At 45.3% G+C, this 19,583-nt stretch overlaps 2 protein-coding genes across 2 annotated transcripts in view; one reads left to right on the plus strand and one right to left on the minus strand.

Moving 5' to 3' along the window:
• The window catches only part of LOC120904508, a 112,572-nt gene that overhangs the window by 74,832 nt on the left and 18,157 nt on the right, over positions 1 to 19,583 (minus strand). The gene's annotated exons all lie outside the window — the stretch shown is intronic.
• LOC120904509 (pupal cuticle protein 20-like) lies at positions 11,584 to 14,246 on the plus strand. Its single transcript, XM_040314536.1, has 4 exons — positions 11,584 to 11,778; positions 11,863 to 12,260; positions 13,439 to 13,651; positions 13,738 to 14,246. Exons 1-4 carry the CDS (start codon positions 11,764 to 11,766, stop codon positions 14,078 to 14,080), a joined length of 969 nt encoding a protein of 322 aa, XP_040170470.1. The 5' UTR covers positions 11,584 to 11,763; the 3' UTR covers positions 14,081 to 14,246.

Raw genomic sequence — 19,583 nt, forward strand, 5'->3', positions numbered from 1 at the left:
AAATGCATTCAGTACATTTGCGGGGGGTTCTGTAGCAGCGGTTGCAGCGTGCGGCGGCACGGAGCCGTTGTCATAAAAACGCGACTTAAAGCGATGCACTTGAAAAAAAGAAAAATCATTCACCACTGTTCCGGACAAGTGTGGCAAGTTGCTGCGGCGGGGCACACTGTCCTATCGGATCGGAACCGTTTCCAAGTGGCGGTGGTGATTATTTATTCGTCTCACGCAATCTGTGATGTCATGGTTAGTCGCTGTGCTCGAGTGATGTAAGACAACAATGTAGGGGAAGATGGTTTAATCCGTTCAAGGTAATGTTTGTTTTGCATACTTTACGCAGTTAAGTGAAACCTGATGCTACATACAAGAAGCGTTCGAAGGATACAGTGTTACATGTTTGTTACGAATGAGAGAAGAATTGGGAAACCACTTCTAATCAATTGATGTAATAATGTTCTCAAGAAGTCATGTTTATATAATTATTTCAAATCAAAACATTCGCTAAACACATTTACAGAGTAATTCTGTATGATTTCTCAATGCCATAATCAAGACGTAATCGGAACATGAAGTTGTTTTAAGACGTTAATGCGTACGGTAAACGATTATACTTCTCTTGTTCTGCGCAATTTATCACCTGATGATGAACGGCGGGCTGTTTTTTGTTGCCTTATTTGTCCATTGCAGTGCAGAGGAATATGCGCCAGAAGCATGCGTAAATCACTAGCGCACGAGGTTGAACGCGCGTTTTGGATGTCAGTTAATTAGGATGAATTGAATGAGCAAGACACAATATGATGTTAATTAATTCGTACAGCTTTGATTGCCAAATGTAGCAAAAATGTGAGATAAAGGAACCACAAAGTTATTTGTACATGAGACAGAACAGAACTATGACAATGTGTTGCAGAAGTAGACTAAAAACAATAATAACTAAAAGAAGAAAAGAAAAATAAAAGAACATAAAATAATAATTGATTTAGAATAAATGAAACTGAATGTATACAAAAATAGAATGAATCAATGCAAAGTATATAGAAAAACAGAGTAGTAAAAGAAAATTCGCAGCATAGGAAATAATAACACTTATCGCGAATTTCGTGAAAGAACACAAAACTTTAGCAGCTTGCTAAGATTCGTAGATGACTTATTATTATTATTAATAGTATTATTTCAAATTGCATTGAAAAATATACTATCTCAAATTGCATGCTAAATCCTATGAACAAATATAAAAGTTGGTCTTTCCTTTAGTAACCGGAACAAATAAAACACACAGAAAACACATAAAATTTTAAAATTAAACTGTTTTCAGTTAGAGAAATAAATATGTTATCAGTTACTAACATTTCTCGACTGACATTTTGTTAAGAAAAACAAGATCTTGTCAGCAATGAGGCTTTGATGAGGCAAACCATTTTTGTTGTTTATGTAATAATTTTAATAGTGTTTCAATTGCTTTCATCTAAGACATGAGCTAAATGACGTAAAGAGAATTGAACAACAGCGAGAGTGAATGATCTCTACAGCCAGATATGATCGCTCCAAGAACTCTATTCATCTTTATCACACGTTTGATTTGACTTTTTTTGATTCCGCCAGTGCTGTTCAAGCACACTCAATAAAAAAAAACTTCCTCCCAACCTATAGTTCAACATTTTTGTGCCAAAAACTGTATCTCATCGCTTATTATTACACACCCTTTGCCAAAATCGACACCCTGCAACCTCTTCGATACAAGACCGGAGCTTGACGGGGCGACGGCCTGATCGGATCAGTTGCTTGCAAAACAATTATTCGAACCACTCCAACAACAACAACAACAAAACTAGCCAACTAATCAACCCATTTCCTTTTCGTGACTTGCAACACAAAAGACGTCACCAGCATCATGTTCTACAGAGTGCCGAGCCATCGCTCGTCTTCCCAAAACCGTACAGTTTCTTCGTCCAAACTCCTCCTGATCGGAATTTCCTGCCCCTCCACCGGGTGCCCTTTCTTTCGCCACCCTTAAGCCACACACACAAACACACACGGGCATCCGGGTTGTAGCGTGAGGTTCACCCGCGTCGCTAAAAATAACCGGAATAACCCCAAAAACTTTGCACGATCCAGGATCTGGCCGTTGTCGAGATGTTGCCACCTCACGACCCACACGCTCTCTGACTGTGGACGCAACTGTGGATATTGCAAAGCTCACGACTGTGCTGCCATACGACGCGGATCTTAGGGTCTCATTCTCATTCTTCTTGCTGCCTCGCTGCTCCAAAATCCGAACGTTAGTTATCCACCGAAAAATCTCACAATTCTGGCAAATTCCCAGGAATGTGAACAAACACTCCACCATTCTGCCGGCTGTGTAACGCAAGCGATGCCATTTATTAATAACATCCGGAATGTAATTCAACCTGCCAACACTGCCAACACGACCGCTATCTAAGATCCCGGGGCGCATTTAGTTGTGATTTTCAAACGCCCTGCACGCCCGACTAATTTCATCATCTCCATACAGGGGAGTGTGAGAAACTGCGTCATACACACACACCAAGCCGACAGCATGATTACACTAATCACTTCCAACTTTATTGGGTACCTTACTTTTCATTAGCATCAAGAACGCCGTCACTTTGCGATGCAACTTCATCATACCTCATACCGAGCGCCCCCTCGTCATTCGTCTTTAGTTGCAAAGGTGACTTGCATGTCAATTGAGTTCTTCTTGACATATCTCACCCTGGAGCTTGCTTTGAAGCGTGCGATGAGACACGCTATCATTCCACAAAGAGTTCGTGGCATTGACGCTCCAGCATCTCCAAACTTTTCTGGGGTGAGAACACGAATCGCTAGCAGTACCTCATTCCCTGCGGTAAATGATTATCTTTTCAACCTGCCCCGCATTATTTCCCCCCACAACTGCTCACTTTCTTTCTCATTCCCCACATCCAGATATTCATGATTTTAAAAAGGGGTTTATTTCAGAGCTTCGATTTACTTCCACAATGAAGAACTTCTACAAGAAGATCGTGGGTGCGTTTGCCAATAGCACCAACAGTGGAAGAGGACGGTGCAGCAAAAGACGAGAAGTGGAAAAAACCGTCTCACAAATGATTATTGCTCAATCATCTTCATTCATTTATACACATTTCCTCCATTTAACGCTTTTTGGCTTCCTAAAGCGTCATGAACCGCATCATCATCATCATCGCCATCTGAACCTCCATCACCATCGTATATCCATTTTATACTCTTTACCCCTTTTTTTCTGCAGAACTAAATTCGTTTCAATTTCAGGTGGACGGAGAACGTGATTATCTACTTGAGATTTTACACCGTCGTTGATCCTATTTTGCGTTTTTTTGTTCTACTCTGCTATCTCTCTCTCCTCCAATTCCATTCCAATTTGCAGCGTCCGTGTGCCGTCAGCTTGAAGCGGGGTGCTGAACAACAATGGTAGCGCTTTGTGTAGAGCCACAAAATGACGCGCACGACCCGACGCGCCATTGATTAATCAAATCGTTTGTTTCGAGAGCGCCAGCCAGTAACGCTGCAACATGCAAAATGCGTATGTGAATTCAACCAACCAGTCAGGTTTGCTGACGGTTTGAAACACAGCATATGTCTGCTACTGTATAAAATGCGTTCCTTACCCCGTTCCGGAAGTGGCCCCGCAAGCACTTCGAGTGGAGCATTTGAACAGTTTTATTTTATTTTCAGTAACAACAAAACAATGGCTGCTAATCCCTTTTCCCCCTCGTGCTATATCTCTGCTCTGTCACAAAACATCGTCCATATGGAACGTCTGCAATGGTTGTACCGCTTTTCAGCCCCCAGCAAAAGCATCGTGCTCTGCTCCGGAACACGCAACGCCGGATTATGCTCGGATGCCATTTCACCGACATAAAGACGCCAACGACCAACACCCTGAAGCAGCTGCTTGTTGCCTGGCTCGCGTGCTAAGCCTTCCATTCCTGTCCCAAATATCCTAACCCCAATATCTCCCGGGAGGTAATGATTTACGCCTCCCTCGCCAAACCGTTGAAGATCCCTGGCAGCGCGTAAACGTCACCGAACGAGCAGCAACCTTCAATTAGGCACCAGATTATGACGCTTCAACGTAACGGCTTCTTCCGCCGGCTTAAGCCGCCACGTATCGCCACGGCGCATCTTCTCGCGAACGTGAAAGGTGCTTATGCTCAACGGACCGTTTGCCGAGACGGTTTATGCTATACAAGGTTGCACATACACTCACCCTTGGTTGGCTACCGTGCGGAACGTGTTTACGCTTCCCCTGCCAGTGGAGAGCTTGCTGTAATCGTCTGGACCGAAAATGGCCTCCCAGGATTCCCGGATGCAGCAACAACAGCCAGCAAACGTTTCCCGTGTACACCAACGCATTTTTGAAAGGATGATGGCTGGAGGAGAAACACAAAAAAATGCTCCCTCCCCCTTTACACCCATCCGCACAGATATATCATGCTGGCAACACTCCATTAGCAAATAATTATGGACAGTAAAAACGCACCGAGCCGCCACTACAAATTTTAATGGCCTTGAAGATTATCGTTTTTATCCCGCGCTCGTTCTTCGCCGTATCGTGCAGCATCACACACCTATCCCGAAAAAGGGTTCGCTGCTTGCGAGCAGTGAGTCTTTTACTGAGAGAATGACAGTGAAGTATTCAAATTAACTGGCGGTCCTTTTTCGGGGTGGGCAAGGGAGAAAGTCAATTTTTCTTCCTTTCACATGTTTACTCTTAAGTGCTCTCGGTGCCATAATCGGGTCCCATTTTCTATTTTTACACACACACACACACACATATAGAGCACATCACAAGTCTCGCCCGCCCTTTTTTTCTAATTGTTTCAACCTTTAATCATCAGCTCGACACACATCAACACCCTATGTATGCTGTCCTATGCAAATGATGGGAAACCCCGAATTGGGTGAACTTCAAACACATCAAAAGCCATTGTGACAGAAAGGATACATTTTTTTACGTACCTACACAAACCAATTCCAAACTCATGCTGAGAGATTGTCGTCATTGAAAAACTTTTCGAATCTTAATTTCAACTGACCATGCCCACCAAACGACGAACCCGGTTTCTGGAGTGGTATCCTTGGACAATGTTGCCCCTTTGCCCGTTAGAAAGGAATAAACATGCCCAGTTTTACAGCATATTTGCATAATATGCGCCACAAACTGTCATTGTGCTGATGCAGCCCCATACACACATCCATCGGCATGAGTAAGCGTGTTTTTTTTACTACGATGTGTGTCCGACCGTTTTGCAGTTGATGTCCCTCCGTTGAGCGCTTTGTGTTTATTGTAAAGTTTAGAATTTGCAAAATAGGGTCCCCCGCTGCGATCCTCTTCTCCACCACGGGGACCGTTTGCATATGAAAGGGTAATTTGTCATCGACCATTGTGTCTTCATTTGCAGTCCACACTGAAAACGAGTGCGACATGGACAGACCGACAGGCAGCGAACCCCAAACTGCGCAACCAAAAAGTCAATCATCCGGAAAATAGTCAACCCACTGCACTGTGATGCGATGGAAGAGTGAGCATGTGTTTTACGATTAGCCGGCCAATTCAATGCACTCAGCAGAAAAAGGTCACACACCACACCAAATGGCCCTTCAGCATCGGAAAAGATGAAATGTTTTCATTTTGGCAGCCCCCTCCTCCCCACCGGGCCACAAACGGACCGGAACTAACGTCTCTTCCTTCGTGGCGTTGCTCTCATGCATCAAACAACAAAGGGTGCTTGAGAAAGCCTTCGAATTAGCCCCAAAACATGGCCTCTAACTTCAAATAGCAATCAAGGGGGGCGAAGAGGAAGAAGTGGCGGTGATCGGTCTAGTATGCAAATAATCGCCCGCCGCACGCCACTTTCAGCGCTCAAGTGCACCGGCTGCTCGAGTGCGCGATGATCCTTCAAGTCAATAAGATCGTGAGTGAGTGATTGTGAGTGATCGATGCAGATCAGTCATTGCGCAGTGAAGGCTGCTGCGCATGATAAAGCGCTGGCTCCTCTGTTCCCCTTTGCTGTCCCCTTGGTTTGATTTGCAAAAAGCATCTTTGGGACAGGCACACTTTTGCAACATTTACATATTGGGGGATGCGCGCACTTTCAAGGCGCGCGGCGATTATATTCGGCACAACCTTGACATTTCCAACCCCCGACCAGGTTAGTACGCCGATCTAGATGCCGCATCGCACTGACGCACTTTTCCGTCCTGGGCCAAGCACACCATCCAAAGGGAGGTGATAGTTTGCTCACATCGGGTGCATCCCTTTTGGATGCAACGCGCATAACGCTTCCCCCCCCCCCCCCGTCGCGTGTCATAAACCGGTGCAGGGTTTGTGCAATGTAGGCACACGCAGGCTTCTCACGGTGGGTAGTGAATGTAGTTACCTTTCGCTCCGGTCGCCCGATGATGATCCGATGAAGACCCACAACCCGCATCAACTATCGGAAATCGCCACCGCGTTCTTGGTTTGTTTTTAATCGCCCCAGTGCCAGTGCATATGACTACCGCACGCTCGAACTATCTAGATCGAAGGATAGCGTGCATCCACACCGACGCAAGATTCACGTAAGATGTCCGCCGCCGCTCGGGTGGTAAATTATAATTATTCTCATTGCGAAAAGGTGAATCGCTTTAATGAGATCTACGCTCACTTCTTGCGTCCAAATCCACCGGTACTGGAGCTGTGGTTTTGGGGCCGCCACGAGTCCTCCCCATGTATCCCGAGGGGAGAGAACCTGTGTGGGTACGATTATTTATAGAATGCCAATCACCACCTGGAGGAGTAAATGTCACACACGGGGGAAGGTTGGTTTCATTTTTCGGATAAACTTCCATCATCTGCGATGATATCTCTAGCAAAAACACCCTAACGACCGGTAGCGTCTCCCACACACACACACTGTTCAAGATGTAATAGCAAGGTCCCGTACACAATGTACTGCATAGTAACTCTAGTGTGCGCCGGTGGCAGTGACGGATCGACATTCGGTTTACGATATGCCGGAGGTGATGATTAAACTACTTACCCCGGACTCCATCGTGTGCGAGTGACCACACGACCAAACGCAAACCTCAACCACCGGCGACACTCTGGCGACCTGTCCGAGAGGCTGTCCAGAAATAGACCAGCGCTACAGACATTAATCTTACGCGCAATCTATCGTGTTGATCACTTGCGGATTATTGATGGCTGGAAATAAAGACTCCATCTCACTGTTCAGATGTTTCTCCCTTAAGCTGGAAAAGATTTCAATTTGTTTCCCCATTTAGAAGTGTGTTATACGGTTTTATTCCAAGATTCTTCTCTAAGATGCCGCCCAGAAGTTACGCTAATGTTTGAATGTTAGTTTTTTTCCGTATTGATATCACTCCCGCTCACGCTCTCTGACAGCATCAGCAACATGATAAAGTCTGCCGAGGCACAAATCGATTCCACTGAGGGATATTGTTATAATTCAACCGACCGTGCTGTTGCGTGCCTTGCGAAATGGCGTTGCAACGTGTGCACGAACTAGATCAGACATCCAGACCAGGAACACCTTCACAACGCAACACCTCCAATGATGTGCCTCCCGCCCCACACCACCTCCCCCCACACATCTTTGCTTAACGCTGGTGTGCTTTATGAATTCATAACTCATACATAAATTATTACTTTCTTCATACCTCCTCGTTGGGGCTACATCGCTTCCCGGGGTGCTTCTCACTTTTTCGAGTGATTTCTGTTCCCTAGCAGTGCCATCCGCACGTCCACCCACAGTAACGGAGCAGCGGAGAGAGCCGAGATGAAGAAACAATTTCTGCTGCTGGCTGTGGACGTTCCACTCCACTCTCTACATTGTGGTGCATCTTCGTTCGGCTGTTGATCTCCAGCCAGGATTTGCCAATGTTTTCCACACAAAACGCTTCACAACGCTAAGACTCGCGGTGCGCATGAAGTACATTGCTACGGGTAAGCCGTAGCCTGCGCGCTTTTTGCCATAAATTTCCCTGCATTATACCGCGGCTGTACGCTGCTGACTGCTTTTCCCTCTCGCTAAACCCCTGGACGCGGGCAGAAGAAAAGTGCGGAAAAGTGTATTCACACCAACATTTGAGCTTGCGAGGGTGATTCGTGACGGCTGCAGGTGTGCAGATGGTTCGTACATTCTCATCAGCCCGACGATCTTGGGAATGTGTTTTGTCTGCTGGCACACGGCGGCACACAGCTGAACGTTCTCGAGCAAAACCGAGGCGAGCAAAATAAGTTTAAAATATTCGCCCTGTCCCCCTTGTATTCGGACGACTTTCCCCGGGTTTTTTTTTATAAATATTTATCGGCAATTCGATACTTGGCGAAGGATCACGTCTGGGCATGTTTGGAGAGTTTCGGTTTGATACTTTCCCCAACCCGACTGATGGCCATATGTTGTGTGGTTTCCGGTGTACACTCCTCAACAGTTTTCCCCAATTCGCAACTACTAAACAACAACGCAGCCAACACAAAACGGAGTGTATCCACGGTATCCTTGCATCGGGATAAGCTCCCATCTTCCCCCTCCCTTACGATTGGATCCGAATTTATGGCCACCGGTGCAATATCACCGGCGGCTGGCTCACCTTTACACTCCCGCACCATTTGAAAGGTTACATCGTTTGACTATTTGTGGCAATTCATAGCGAATGAAAATTTATTCATAGTAGAGAGCATGGCTTTGATTTGCTACAAACGCTGCCCCTCCGACGACGCCACGCCGCGCGACTGTTAGATGCAACAGTTTGGCAATCGATACCTCGTTAGGCGAAATTGAATTGGCATGTTTTATCATCGCTCCTGTTAAGCGGCTTTGTGGAGAGAGATAAAATGATACAAAAAATTGTTTGGACAAACTTGCTTGGTATTCATTTAATGAAAAATGACTCCAATATTTGTTTTACTATTTGTTTAGAATCTTATGTTTAAAATTCTGTTTTGTTTTGTTCAGGAATGTCAATGAAAGCAATCACCTTTTTGAATTCAATTTGTAGACCTTAAACTTCAAAAACAAATTGTTTCGTTTACATTCGGCGAGTAGTACATAAGTTAAATTTAAGTTAATGTCTAGGCCATACACTTATTAATTAAACTAATTAAAAAAAACTCATAAATTTATTATTATTAATATTTGGAAGAACGCCCAAAAATGGCACTGTTACCATTAAAAAGCTATTAAAACACAACCAATAACGTGGCAGCCCAGATGTCCATTGGATGACTGTGTTGACTTCTTAAGACCAGGAGAAGGTTTGATTCCCATCCGGGGTACCATTCAACCTTTTGCTCGGGTACAAACGCGTTGAAATGTCTTATTTTAAATCGGATACAAACTAAAAATTAAAATTAAACTTTCAATTTCTCACTACCATATTTACCCCACACTTAATCTTGCACATTTTAGGCACAAAAGAGTTATCCAATCCAATCAGCAGCACCTTGACTTGAAACTTTTACTCGACCGACGAATGACTTTCATGATTGCTTAAGTATCATTATCTTGTAAACACTTTCGTTGTGGGAAACCGATCAATAAGATGCTCAAATTTAGCTTCAATGTACATTATCGGCTCAATAAGCACTACCTAGAGCCAGCGAGGGTAGCAGCGTTTGTCTAAAGCATCCAACAAAATAGCACAAATATGCTATCATTCACTCGCCTGGTAAAATTGCTCATCAACCAAGCAAAACTTCCACAACAGAGATGTCGTCGAAGTCTTAATTGCATGACCCCTTACTCCCCGCCAAGCAGACCGAATTGTAGATGGCTTGTCAGTAGTTATGTATCTTCTTCTGTGCCATCACAGCCATCGTCCGTCTCAGTTTTGATTAATGATCAGGCTGATTAATTTCTTGCCAATTCCAGACACTCTAATTAAGACATTAAAGTGGAATAATAGAAGAATCGGAGACACATTTTTTCCCAAAACGTAAAAACACCAGCCAATTGTGACAGCTTCATAACGAGACACCAATTGAATTTCGTTTCGCAATACACCGGCGCGGCGTTCGTGCTTAGCAACAGATTGAGCATCACAGAGTATGAAATAAGTAACATTGAACTACAAATGTCTTCGATTATGCCAAAATCAGCAGGTACGCGCATCAAGCACTGACCATGGCATTCACCTCAGCTGCGCACGCGCATGTGAAAGTACGGGATGAACCATCACTTGCCTGCTTGCTCAGTACCCTTAAAACCCCCCATGTACATAATAATGTGCCTTCTTCAGAAACAATAAAGTGTCTCTAGGACACGCCGCTGCAAATCCTTTTTAATATCTGCCGGTGGCGAGTACATTCTCCTACTTATCCCTCGATCGCCCGGATCGATTAGTACTTTTACGGATTATTACCTTTTGCAAAACCGACCGACATCATGCCGCTCCAAACCTTCACGCATCCACTAATGGAATCAATAACCTCAAAAAAGCATCTCAAGTAACCGTTCCCCATGGTGCAAAGGGAGGGGAAGGCCACATTACCCAACCCAGACCCAAATCCCATCGATCTCCGCGCGCGCTTCCTTCACCTGCTGATTTATTTGATCAGCAATTTTTTCACTTAATTTCACCACCACCACCACCACCATGGGGATTCTGTGGTGTGTCTTGAGCCATCTTCAGCCGAAAGGCGGATCGAATTGGGTGAACGAAAAACTCGGGCTGCCGAAAACAAAAACCTAATTCCGCAAGGGCGCAAGAGCCCACACCGGTCTCGTCGGCTACGGACAGTCACTAAATGAACCAAAAAAAAAACCAAAAAAAAAACATAGAAAAAAATGACATGAAATTGAACGGAGCCTCTTCACAGTATCATCTGCTTCTTGGCAAAAGTGAATGTACTCGCACCGCCGTACGCAAACATGTAAAATCGCACTATCGAATGCTCTGTGTGTCTTACCGAAGGGGGGGGAGTTGGTGTGATCGAACTAAATTTCTAGCCTTCTCCAACTTCTGCTCCAAGCCTCCAAGGAACCTCCAAAAGCCATGGACGGCGACGCTCAACCGGAACGATCAACTACCAGCGATCATCATCTATAGGGGAGCTGCTGCTGCTGCTCCACTACGATCTACAACACAATCGATAATGACGTCTTGAGAATCAACCTGCCATTGTTAGTGACGGGGGTTGTTGAGGTAGACCATAGCGGGGAAGATACTGCCACCACCACGCACCACGCAAGACCCAGAGATTGGACACCCGCGTGCCACCAAAACTGGGGGGGGGGACGTTATAGAACACATTCACCACGCGCCGTGGGCTCTTCACCTTCGCCGTCAACCCGAAGACCGCCGTGGCAGGGGTTTTGGACCGTTCGCGGATTATGACGGGGGAGTTCGTCTTCAAACGACAACACTCGAAGCGACTTGGCCAGGCCTTCTACCGAACGGCCGAACTCCCCCACCCACGGCCCCCGTGCAGCGTTCATCATCATCATCAGCATCACCCTCTGCTCATCACCATCCGGGTGTGTGTTAGAATCGGCGAACGGCGTCGCGCGCGCGATGCTTGTGCTTATATAAAACCGCAACTCATCTTCTACAAGCATTAGTTCAGTTCGACAACTCCTCGAAGCTTGAAGCTTCTCTTGCTCATCCACACACACACACAGACACTGTGTAGTTAACAGGTGTACAAAGCTGCGTGTGTTCGATATTTGGATAGTGCCTTATTCCCTGTTTAGCAACATTTTTCCAACTACTGCCTTTACGATGGTGCACAAGACGGTAATGCTCGTCGCTAAAAGTTCTGATCCTTCCGCAAAAAACACAAGTTCTCAAACCCATTTCTCCTCCTTCCGGTACGTCCAGCTGTTGCTCTGTGCATTCCTGGGCCTCGCTAGTGCAGCCCGGCTCGACAACCTATACGGTGCTCCGGCCCCAAGCGCCTCCTTCCAGGGTGGTGCCGGTGACGGCAACCTCCTGAATGCTCCGCGCCAGTCGCCAGCCAACCAATATCTGCCTCCGTCCGCCCAGGGACAGCAGGGCTACCCGTCGGTAGCACCGTTGGGCCAGCAGGGCCAGCAGCAGTCCGGCTTCAACACGTACAATCCGCAACCTTCCGGACCGGGATCGTATCCAGGCTCGGGCAGCGCCCCGAGCGGTCCGGCCGGTGGAAGCTTCCAGGGCACGAACTACCAGCAAACGACCCCCATCCCGATTCTGCGCTACGAAAACGTCAACAACGGTGACGGCAGCTATCGATTCGAGTAAGTATTGAGTGGCATCGGCTGCATCGTTCAGGTGATTGATCGGCGCAGGGGTTAAAGGCTGCGCTATCAGCACGGTGTATCTACTGATTATGACTAATTAATCACTTCATGAGCTCATTCGTTTGCCGCGAAACAAAACGATCGATGTACATCATTGAATCGTGTATGTGTGTGTATGTGTCTGTGAGTGTGTTTGATTGTGCTTAGATTGTTACAAAACGTCCCGATCGTGCTAAGTGTTTTTCTACTGTACGATTTAATCACAGTTTAAAAGTTCAACAATGTGACTTGCTGCACACTAGGAGTTCAATGTGACGTGCAATATGGTTTGACCAGTGTGGAGAGCTCAAAAGTGCATCGAGTAGTGATTAAAAGGCATAAAAAATATGGTCACGTACAGAGTTTGCTGAATACGAAGTTGCTGGAGATGATTCACAACAGATGGGGGCGTCGCTATTACACACGTTCCGCTGCACGTGAAACTATGAGTGATGTGAAATAGCTTCTTCCTCCTACACGTGAAATTTAACTAATCAGTGGTTTCTGGTTGCTTTTTATGTGTACAGTAATAATCAAGCTTACTATATCGTGATTTGTAATGCATTCCGAATCAAGAAAATGAACTTCAAAGTGATCTTTTTTCCATACAATAAGCCATCAATACGATGACAAAACGTGTCAGACAGCGGCTAGATTAGAATATACACGCGTGTATGTTTGTTAAATTTTTAACCAGCATAGTCCAATAATGAAAATCCTTTTGAATGATGGATTCAGTCGGTCTGAAATAGATTCAAAACCCATAACCTGTGGTGTACAAGGCCGTATCCGTGCGTATCGCGCCAAATGATCTTCGCTATAAGAGATCGTTTAAAGTCGTTCATGTTGCACGAGTTTTTGTTTTTAGATTTTTATGCGCAATTTGAACTCAAAACTCGTAGGTCATGAAGTTAAACTCAATTAGTCACGATAATTTAAAGATCATGTAGTCCGTTTCAGTGCATTTTAAATCAAACAATTGCCAATTAGCCTATTCGACACATACTTTTTTATAAATTCAATTGCATTGATTGTATTTAAATTAATTTCGACTAAAGTTATCCCTTAAACTAAGTCATTAAGTAGACCTAATATTTTAAACTCCATCCATCTTTCTGTTTGCTTCCTCCGCACAGCTATGCCACCGGCAACGGTATTCAGCACCAGGAGGAAGGCTTCCTGCGCAACCTAGGCCCGGAAAAGTCGGAACAGGTCGTGTCGGGCGGCTACTCGTACACCGCTCCCGACGGTCAGCTCTACAGCGTCCAGTACAAGGCGGACGCGAACGGATTCCAGCCCGTCGGTGACCATCTGCCAACGCCACCGCCACTGCCCCAAGCGCTGCAAGAGTAAGTACCGTACGCAAGCCTGCGCTGTTTGGCTAACGCAAAAACGCTAACAACGCGCTGTATATCACCTCCCCTCTCACTTGCAGAGCGTACGATCTCCACGCTCGACTGCATGCCGAAGCTGCCGCCCGGCCCCAGAACCCCGCCTACCAGGAACCGCAGGCCCAGTACGGTGCGCCCCAGGGTGGATCCCAGCAGCAGAGCTCGTACTACCCGCAGCAGCCTCAGCAGCAGCAACAGCCCCAGTACCACCACCAGCAGCAGCCGCAGTACCAGCAACCGCAGCAACCACAGTACAACCAGCAGCAGACGCCCCAGTTCAGCTCGCCGAACGCCATCCAAGGTTACCCGTCGGCACCGGCCAACCAGTACCTGCCACCGGCCAAGCGGCAACAGGGCTTCAATCCCAACAGTGGCTACACTTACTAGAACCCTGCGCTGCCTGCATTCTATCGATTTCAGTATTTATTTGTGCTCCCCAAACAAACAAACAAAAACCCGAACTCACGCTAATAAACCAGTGGTGCTGCTAAGATACAAGCGCGCGCGGCACACACACAACCATTGAGGGTGAAACCCTTCAAACTTCGAACTACGTGTCCCGATGTGTTCTACTTTCACTGATCAATTCCGAATTCTGTGAGGTGTTCTTGTGACACTTGTAAGTCAGTTATTGAGTACGACCTTGTCAAGTAATGGAGGAAGTTACCATGTGTAGCTCCTGATCAAAATCCTGAAATCCTTTCTCCCGCTCCGGAACATGTTGGACAATGTTACGCTCGTACATAACAGCTTCAATGCGCTTCCAAAATCCATCTAACCTTGCCTAAAATCTGAAAGCTCTCAACAATCACTCGGATCTACATCGGAATCACGAAATCGAAGTCAAAAGTCAAGACCATGACCCTGACATTCGCCACACTTCTGCTTCACACTCTCGGGGCATAATTGAGTTAAAGGCGCTTTTCCAACTGCAATAAAAAGGCATGGCTTACACCATTCGGGCATGTAAAACTGTGATTGTCCGATTGCTGTTTTTCACGAAAAGTGGCACAACCCAGCGGCAACACACAGCGTCACAAATCTTGCATTCTTGCAAAACAACCGAAAACCCCCGTACATCACCGTAATGAGCTTTTGTACAGGTGGGCGCGCTACTGGCCTGCTGGTTTTTGTTTTACCTCGCCAAGGGGGCCTGTGTTGCCTACTTTTCACGCTTAACCAGCCGCCGAGAGCCGCCGTTCTATTATGCAAACCTCATTCAGCCTCTTACGGGTTTCCCCCGTAAAGAATGCCCTTTCGACCCATTCGGTTGCGATGCTCTCGTGTCATGTCAAAGGGGAGCGAAGGCGTGGTGGCGCCCGTTGTCATAGCTACTGTACTGTTTGTCGCTTGAGTGCGTTACGGCCCTTAGGCCGTGGGGCAATCTTCTCCACCAGAAGTGTGCGAACTGTCGAAGCGCATCTTTATGGACTTCCTACAAACGCATACAAACCCCTTCGTGCCAGGTGCAACGTGCAACACCGAACACGCCAGTGGGCGCTAGAGATGAAAGACAAATACAAATCAGTCACCGAGCGCCCGAGAACGATAAATCAAAGCACGGGCCCATAATTATCATAATTTATGTTGTGAAAAAAATTTACGACCCACACGACCACAACCACATACTGCGTGTGTCTAGGGGAAAGGGAGTGAGAGGTGATTTGGATTTGGACCGATAAGATTGGCTTTCTTGAAGCAGCCAAGCATACATATGGACCCACACACATAGCAAACACCTCAAGTGGGTGCATTTTTTTTTACACGAACGGTGCAACATTCTCCTTCAAAAGTGCGTCCTTCTCCTCTGGTTTGGCTAGAAAAGCGGATGGATAGTTAACTGGGCTCAAGGGTTCGGTTCTGTTCGATTCGGTTTCTATGCTATGATTCTCGCGACGGGCGGCCGATCATGGGTTGCCGATAATGGACTGATCGGTGATAAAATCCGCCCCCAGCGCTCGTCCATACATCAAACGACGCGCCAAGGTGCGAGAAACAAAGCAATTGAATTGTTTGACGTTGGGTTGATACGAAAGCGATGCAGTGCTGCGGTGCTGCAAAGCGGAAGAGAGATTAGGTATGGGGATCACGCTCGTCAGATAAGGAACCGGACAGTTTCAGTTTTGTACGGCGAGAGTTAATTAATTTAATTGACACACTCGATGATATTGCTGCTGTAGCTATCGTTACGTTTGATCGCTGTGTGACGGCAAAAAGCATTAGATGCATCTGTATTCAGCATTCTTATTATTAAGGGCTATAAATTGCAAATGCATCTCGCAAAGTACAATTGAAAGCATCACTGACGGTACGACCTAGCCCGAGATGGTTCTACCTATTCTATTACCAGACGAATCGGTTTACGGAAATCGTATCAATGGGCGAACCCATTTCTGCAAGCGATTTATGATGTGGCCATCAGAAACATTGTTGCGGTCCAGGTTATCAGTCCGTGCTGATCAACGCATTGTGCGTCTAAAATATTAACTGCAACACACCTGTCAGCAAAGGTGTCAATCAGTATTTGCAGTGAAAAGAGCTGATCTTTGGTATTCGGTTTCTATGCTATGATTCTCGCGACGGGCAGTGTTGTTTGGAACCATTAAATTTAATTTTAACACCTGAGTATGTTCTTAAATTCTCCAACGATTGTTTCTGTTTTAGTTTTTGTAATCAATGTTTAGTTTAGTTTAATATTTATTAATTGATGGACTATAAAGCCCTCTCGAGTTAAATTGTGTACAATAGATAACGAAACAGAACATTGATATATTGTTTTCATTGAACGCACTTCGAACACTTAAATGTGAAGTCAGTTTAGCTATCGTCATTCCAGGCTCGTAGAGATCGTCAACTGAATTTAGTGAACGGCACATACAAACAAGGAGATTGCCAATGCCACAGTTTGTACCAGCATTGGCTGGCGACGGAGTATTCTGGCAGAAACATAGAGGTAAATCCGCGAAAGCATCTTGGGACAGTCAATGGTTCCTTTTAAGATTCCGGTGATAAATGCCAGCCTGGCGTGCTCGAGCGGGATCCCAAGCAACAAACACCTAGTCCTGTAGTCGAGACAATGCGACCAATCACGGAGGGCGAAGCGCGTTATCTTTCGTTGGATGAACTCTAGCCGCGCAAGTATCCGAGTAGATGCAGGTCGTCAAACAATGCTAGCGTATTCCAGCAGCGGTATGATAAGTGCGCAGTAGCGGAATTTGGGGCAAGTGTGCCATACGGGGCAAGAGTGCCACCGAACATTTTTCCTTAAAAACTTTAGTTTAATGATCAATTGTGTATACAGTTGGTTGCTTTCCAATGACTAGGTATACTGAGCCGACAATTTCATATAGACCAATCGAAATTTCCCATTGTTTTGAACTGATTTATGTTGAGTTTCAAAATTGAGCAGAATATTATAATTTTTTAATCCAACCAAATAAGCTCTCAAAAATCATGCGAACAATCAACCGAGAAAATATTTACACCACCAGCTGAGAAAACGTGAAATTTTTTGTGGGGTTAGTTGAAAAAAACTTTCTTTTTGTCACTGAAAAATTAAATTTCAAAAAAGTTACAACTTTTGGGGCAAAAGAGCCATCTCTATTTGGGGCAAGTGTGCCACCATCTTTCATAGGCGAGAGCTGTCAAAAATGTAAACATTGTTGTAGCGTTCAGCGGTATGGTGCGCTTTTACGAGCGGATTCTACTCCGGAAAAACAGACCAGCAGCAACCCATATTGCGATACAGTTTGGTGACTCAAGACATGTAGGAATACATACACTAGTGCCACAAACGTAAATATTTCCAATTATCTAAGAAATACGGTTATTTTAACCAGGTGGCCGTCTTGCCCCATACGAGTGGCACTCGTGCCCCATAGCCCAAAAAACAACGTCTTTTTGGATCCTTTTTCAAACGCTTCAAAAACTGTTTTGTTTGCACTTTTTTCAAACGAAACTCATTTATAAGTGAGGAATTAGATGTAAAATGGTTATGAGATTTAAATCGGCTTTTGAAAAACACGCTTTAGTGAGTTATAACTTGAAATGCTTAAGGTGCCACACTTGCCCCAAATTCCGCTACAGTGTCTTGAAACAGATCGGATCACGAAGCTCGTGCGTGATATTTATGACCAAACCAAGTAAGTAGCCGATTGTAACTAGCGGCAACTTGGTGTATCTGTTCCTCGAAGGAGAGTTTAGCATCTGGGAGGATTCCTATGTCCTTGACATAGTACACTCTTTCGAGGTTCTGGCCGTTAAGCTTATAATTGAACTACGCTGGAGCTCTTGAGCGGTTGAATGAGATTATGGCGTAAATTCAGTCAAAAAATTTAGATATCAAATTACTGACAAGGTCGTTGCGCGTCACTTTCAAGAAATCTCCATTACATCGTATTAATGTTAGCATTGTACGCATTTCTTGAACATAACCTGAACATTTTACTTGAAAAATTATTAAAGGATGTAAATGATTTTAACAAAAATATTCATTGGAGTCCCTGTTTAGACTTGCCGTTCCCGAATTTACTCATGTACATTCGTATGGCTTCCTTTAAAGCTTTATTTCATAAAAATGTCTCATAAAAATTATGTTTCTGTCATCAGCGTTTCAAATTACGTAGTATTTTCCGAAGGTCTAACCTCTAGGGGCCTCTAGGAAACATAAACGGAATTTCATTATGTATTGCCATTTACAAAACGTATTCCACTAAATGTTATTTCAATAGTTAACAAGCTAACTTTGGACAGACAAATGTAAAATATTTGTAAAACTTCTTAATATCTGGGAACGAATTTCAATATAAGGAAATTGACCAAGAAATTTAGATAGCAAGAGAAGTTCTGGATAAATGCTTTCTGAATTTATAACACAAAATCTTTGAGAAACTGGGAAATTGCACCAACGGACTCTGAACCAAATAGCGAAATATTTCCAAAAATGCACTTTGTGCGCTGTACTGTATAATGTACTACAGTGTACGTATAGTCCAAGCATACTCCCTTGAGTAGTATATCCACCGTTACTATCAAATTGATGCAATCTGAAATTCGATTTGCCGCATAATTCCAGGTCCTCCCATAGAAGCTTTCGAAAGTTCACCATTATCTAGAACGCCTTGTGCGCCAGAAAGCCATTTTTCTCCATCAGTTCTATCACCAACGATCACCTGGCTAAGGAAATGTACCATCGCCAGCCTCAAAATACAATTCGTCCGTTGTCCCGCAGTCCTATCGCACTGACCCAATCTCAAACCACACATTTACTGACAGTTTAAATTGTGCATCGCCGGGGCCACGGTTCTCCCGATCCACCATCCGATTCAGGAAAAAAAAGCTTAATTTACAACCTGCACAGAACACCCACACACATATATACAGACACCTACAACGAGGCAACAAAGTAATCACATTTGCGTGATACTTCCATATCAATTACCCGGCACGAGTTCGCAAGCATCCGACACTTGTGCATGGGATCGAAGTGCTTTGTTGGCGGGAGCACCTTTTTCCTTTACGCTTTTCCTGCACCACGCGTTTTGGGTTTTTGTTCCCGATCGCACCGGAATGAAAGTTCAATTGCTTAGCAGCCCCTGCTCCGAAATTGGTGGAAAAAGGCAGCGAGTGGAGTGAACCACACAACACCCCATCCCGCACTCACGCCAAAGCACTCGTGGGAAAAGAAATTACAAAACTCCCGTTGAGTGGACCGCGAGCACAGGGCACTTGGGGAGGGCGTTTGCGGTTCGGCAAAATGCTTGCACCCGGGTTGCGGCTGACAAGTCTTCGGACAAAGCATATAATTCAACATCGTACGTGTACAAGTGGACCACCGGTTAGCAGGAGTAATGATCTGGGAAAAGCTTGCCTGATGGATTTATTATGGACA

The sequence above is a fragment of the Anopheles arabiensis genome, chromosome 3 (assembly GCF_016920715.1).
Source record: "Anopheles arabiensis isolate DONGOLA chromosome 3, AaraD3, whole genome shotgun sequence".
Taxonomy (NCBI): Eukaryota; Metazoa; Arthropoda; class Insecta; order Diptera; family Culicidae; genus Anopheles; species Anopheles arabiensis.

Coding starts and splice junctions, on each gene's coding strand:
- LOC120904509 (XM_040314536.1), top strand. Junction 12,261..13,438: donor GACGGCAGCTATCGATTCGA/GTAAGTATTGAG, acceptor TCCTCCGCACAG/CTATGCCACCGGCAACGGTA. Junction 13,652..13,737: donor CTGCCCCAAGCGCTGCAAGA/GTAAGTACCGTA, acceptor TCTCACTTGCAG/AGCGTACGATCTCCACGCTC.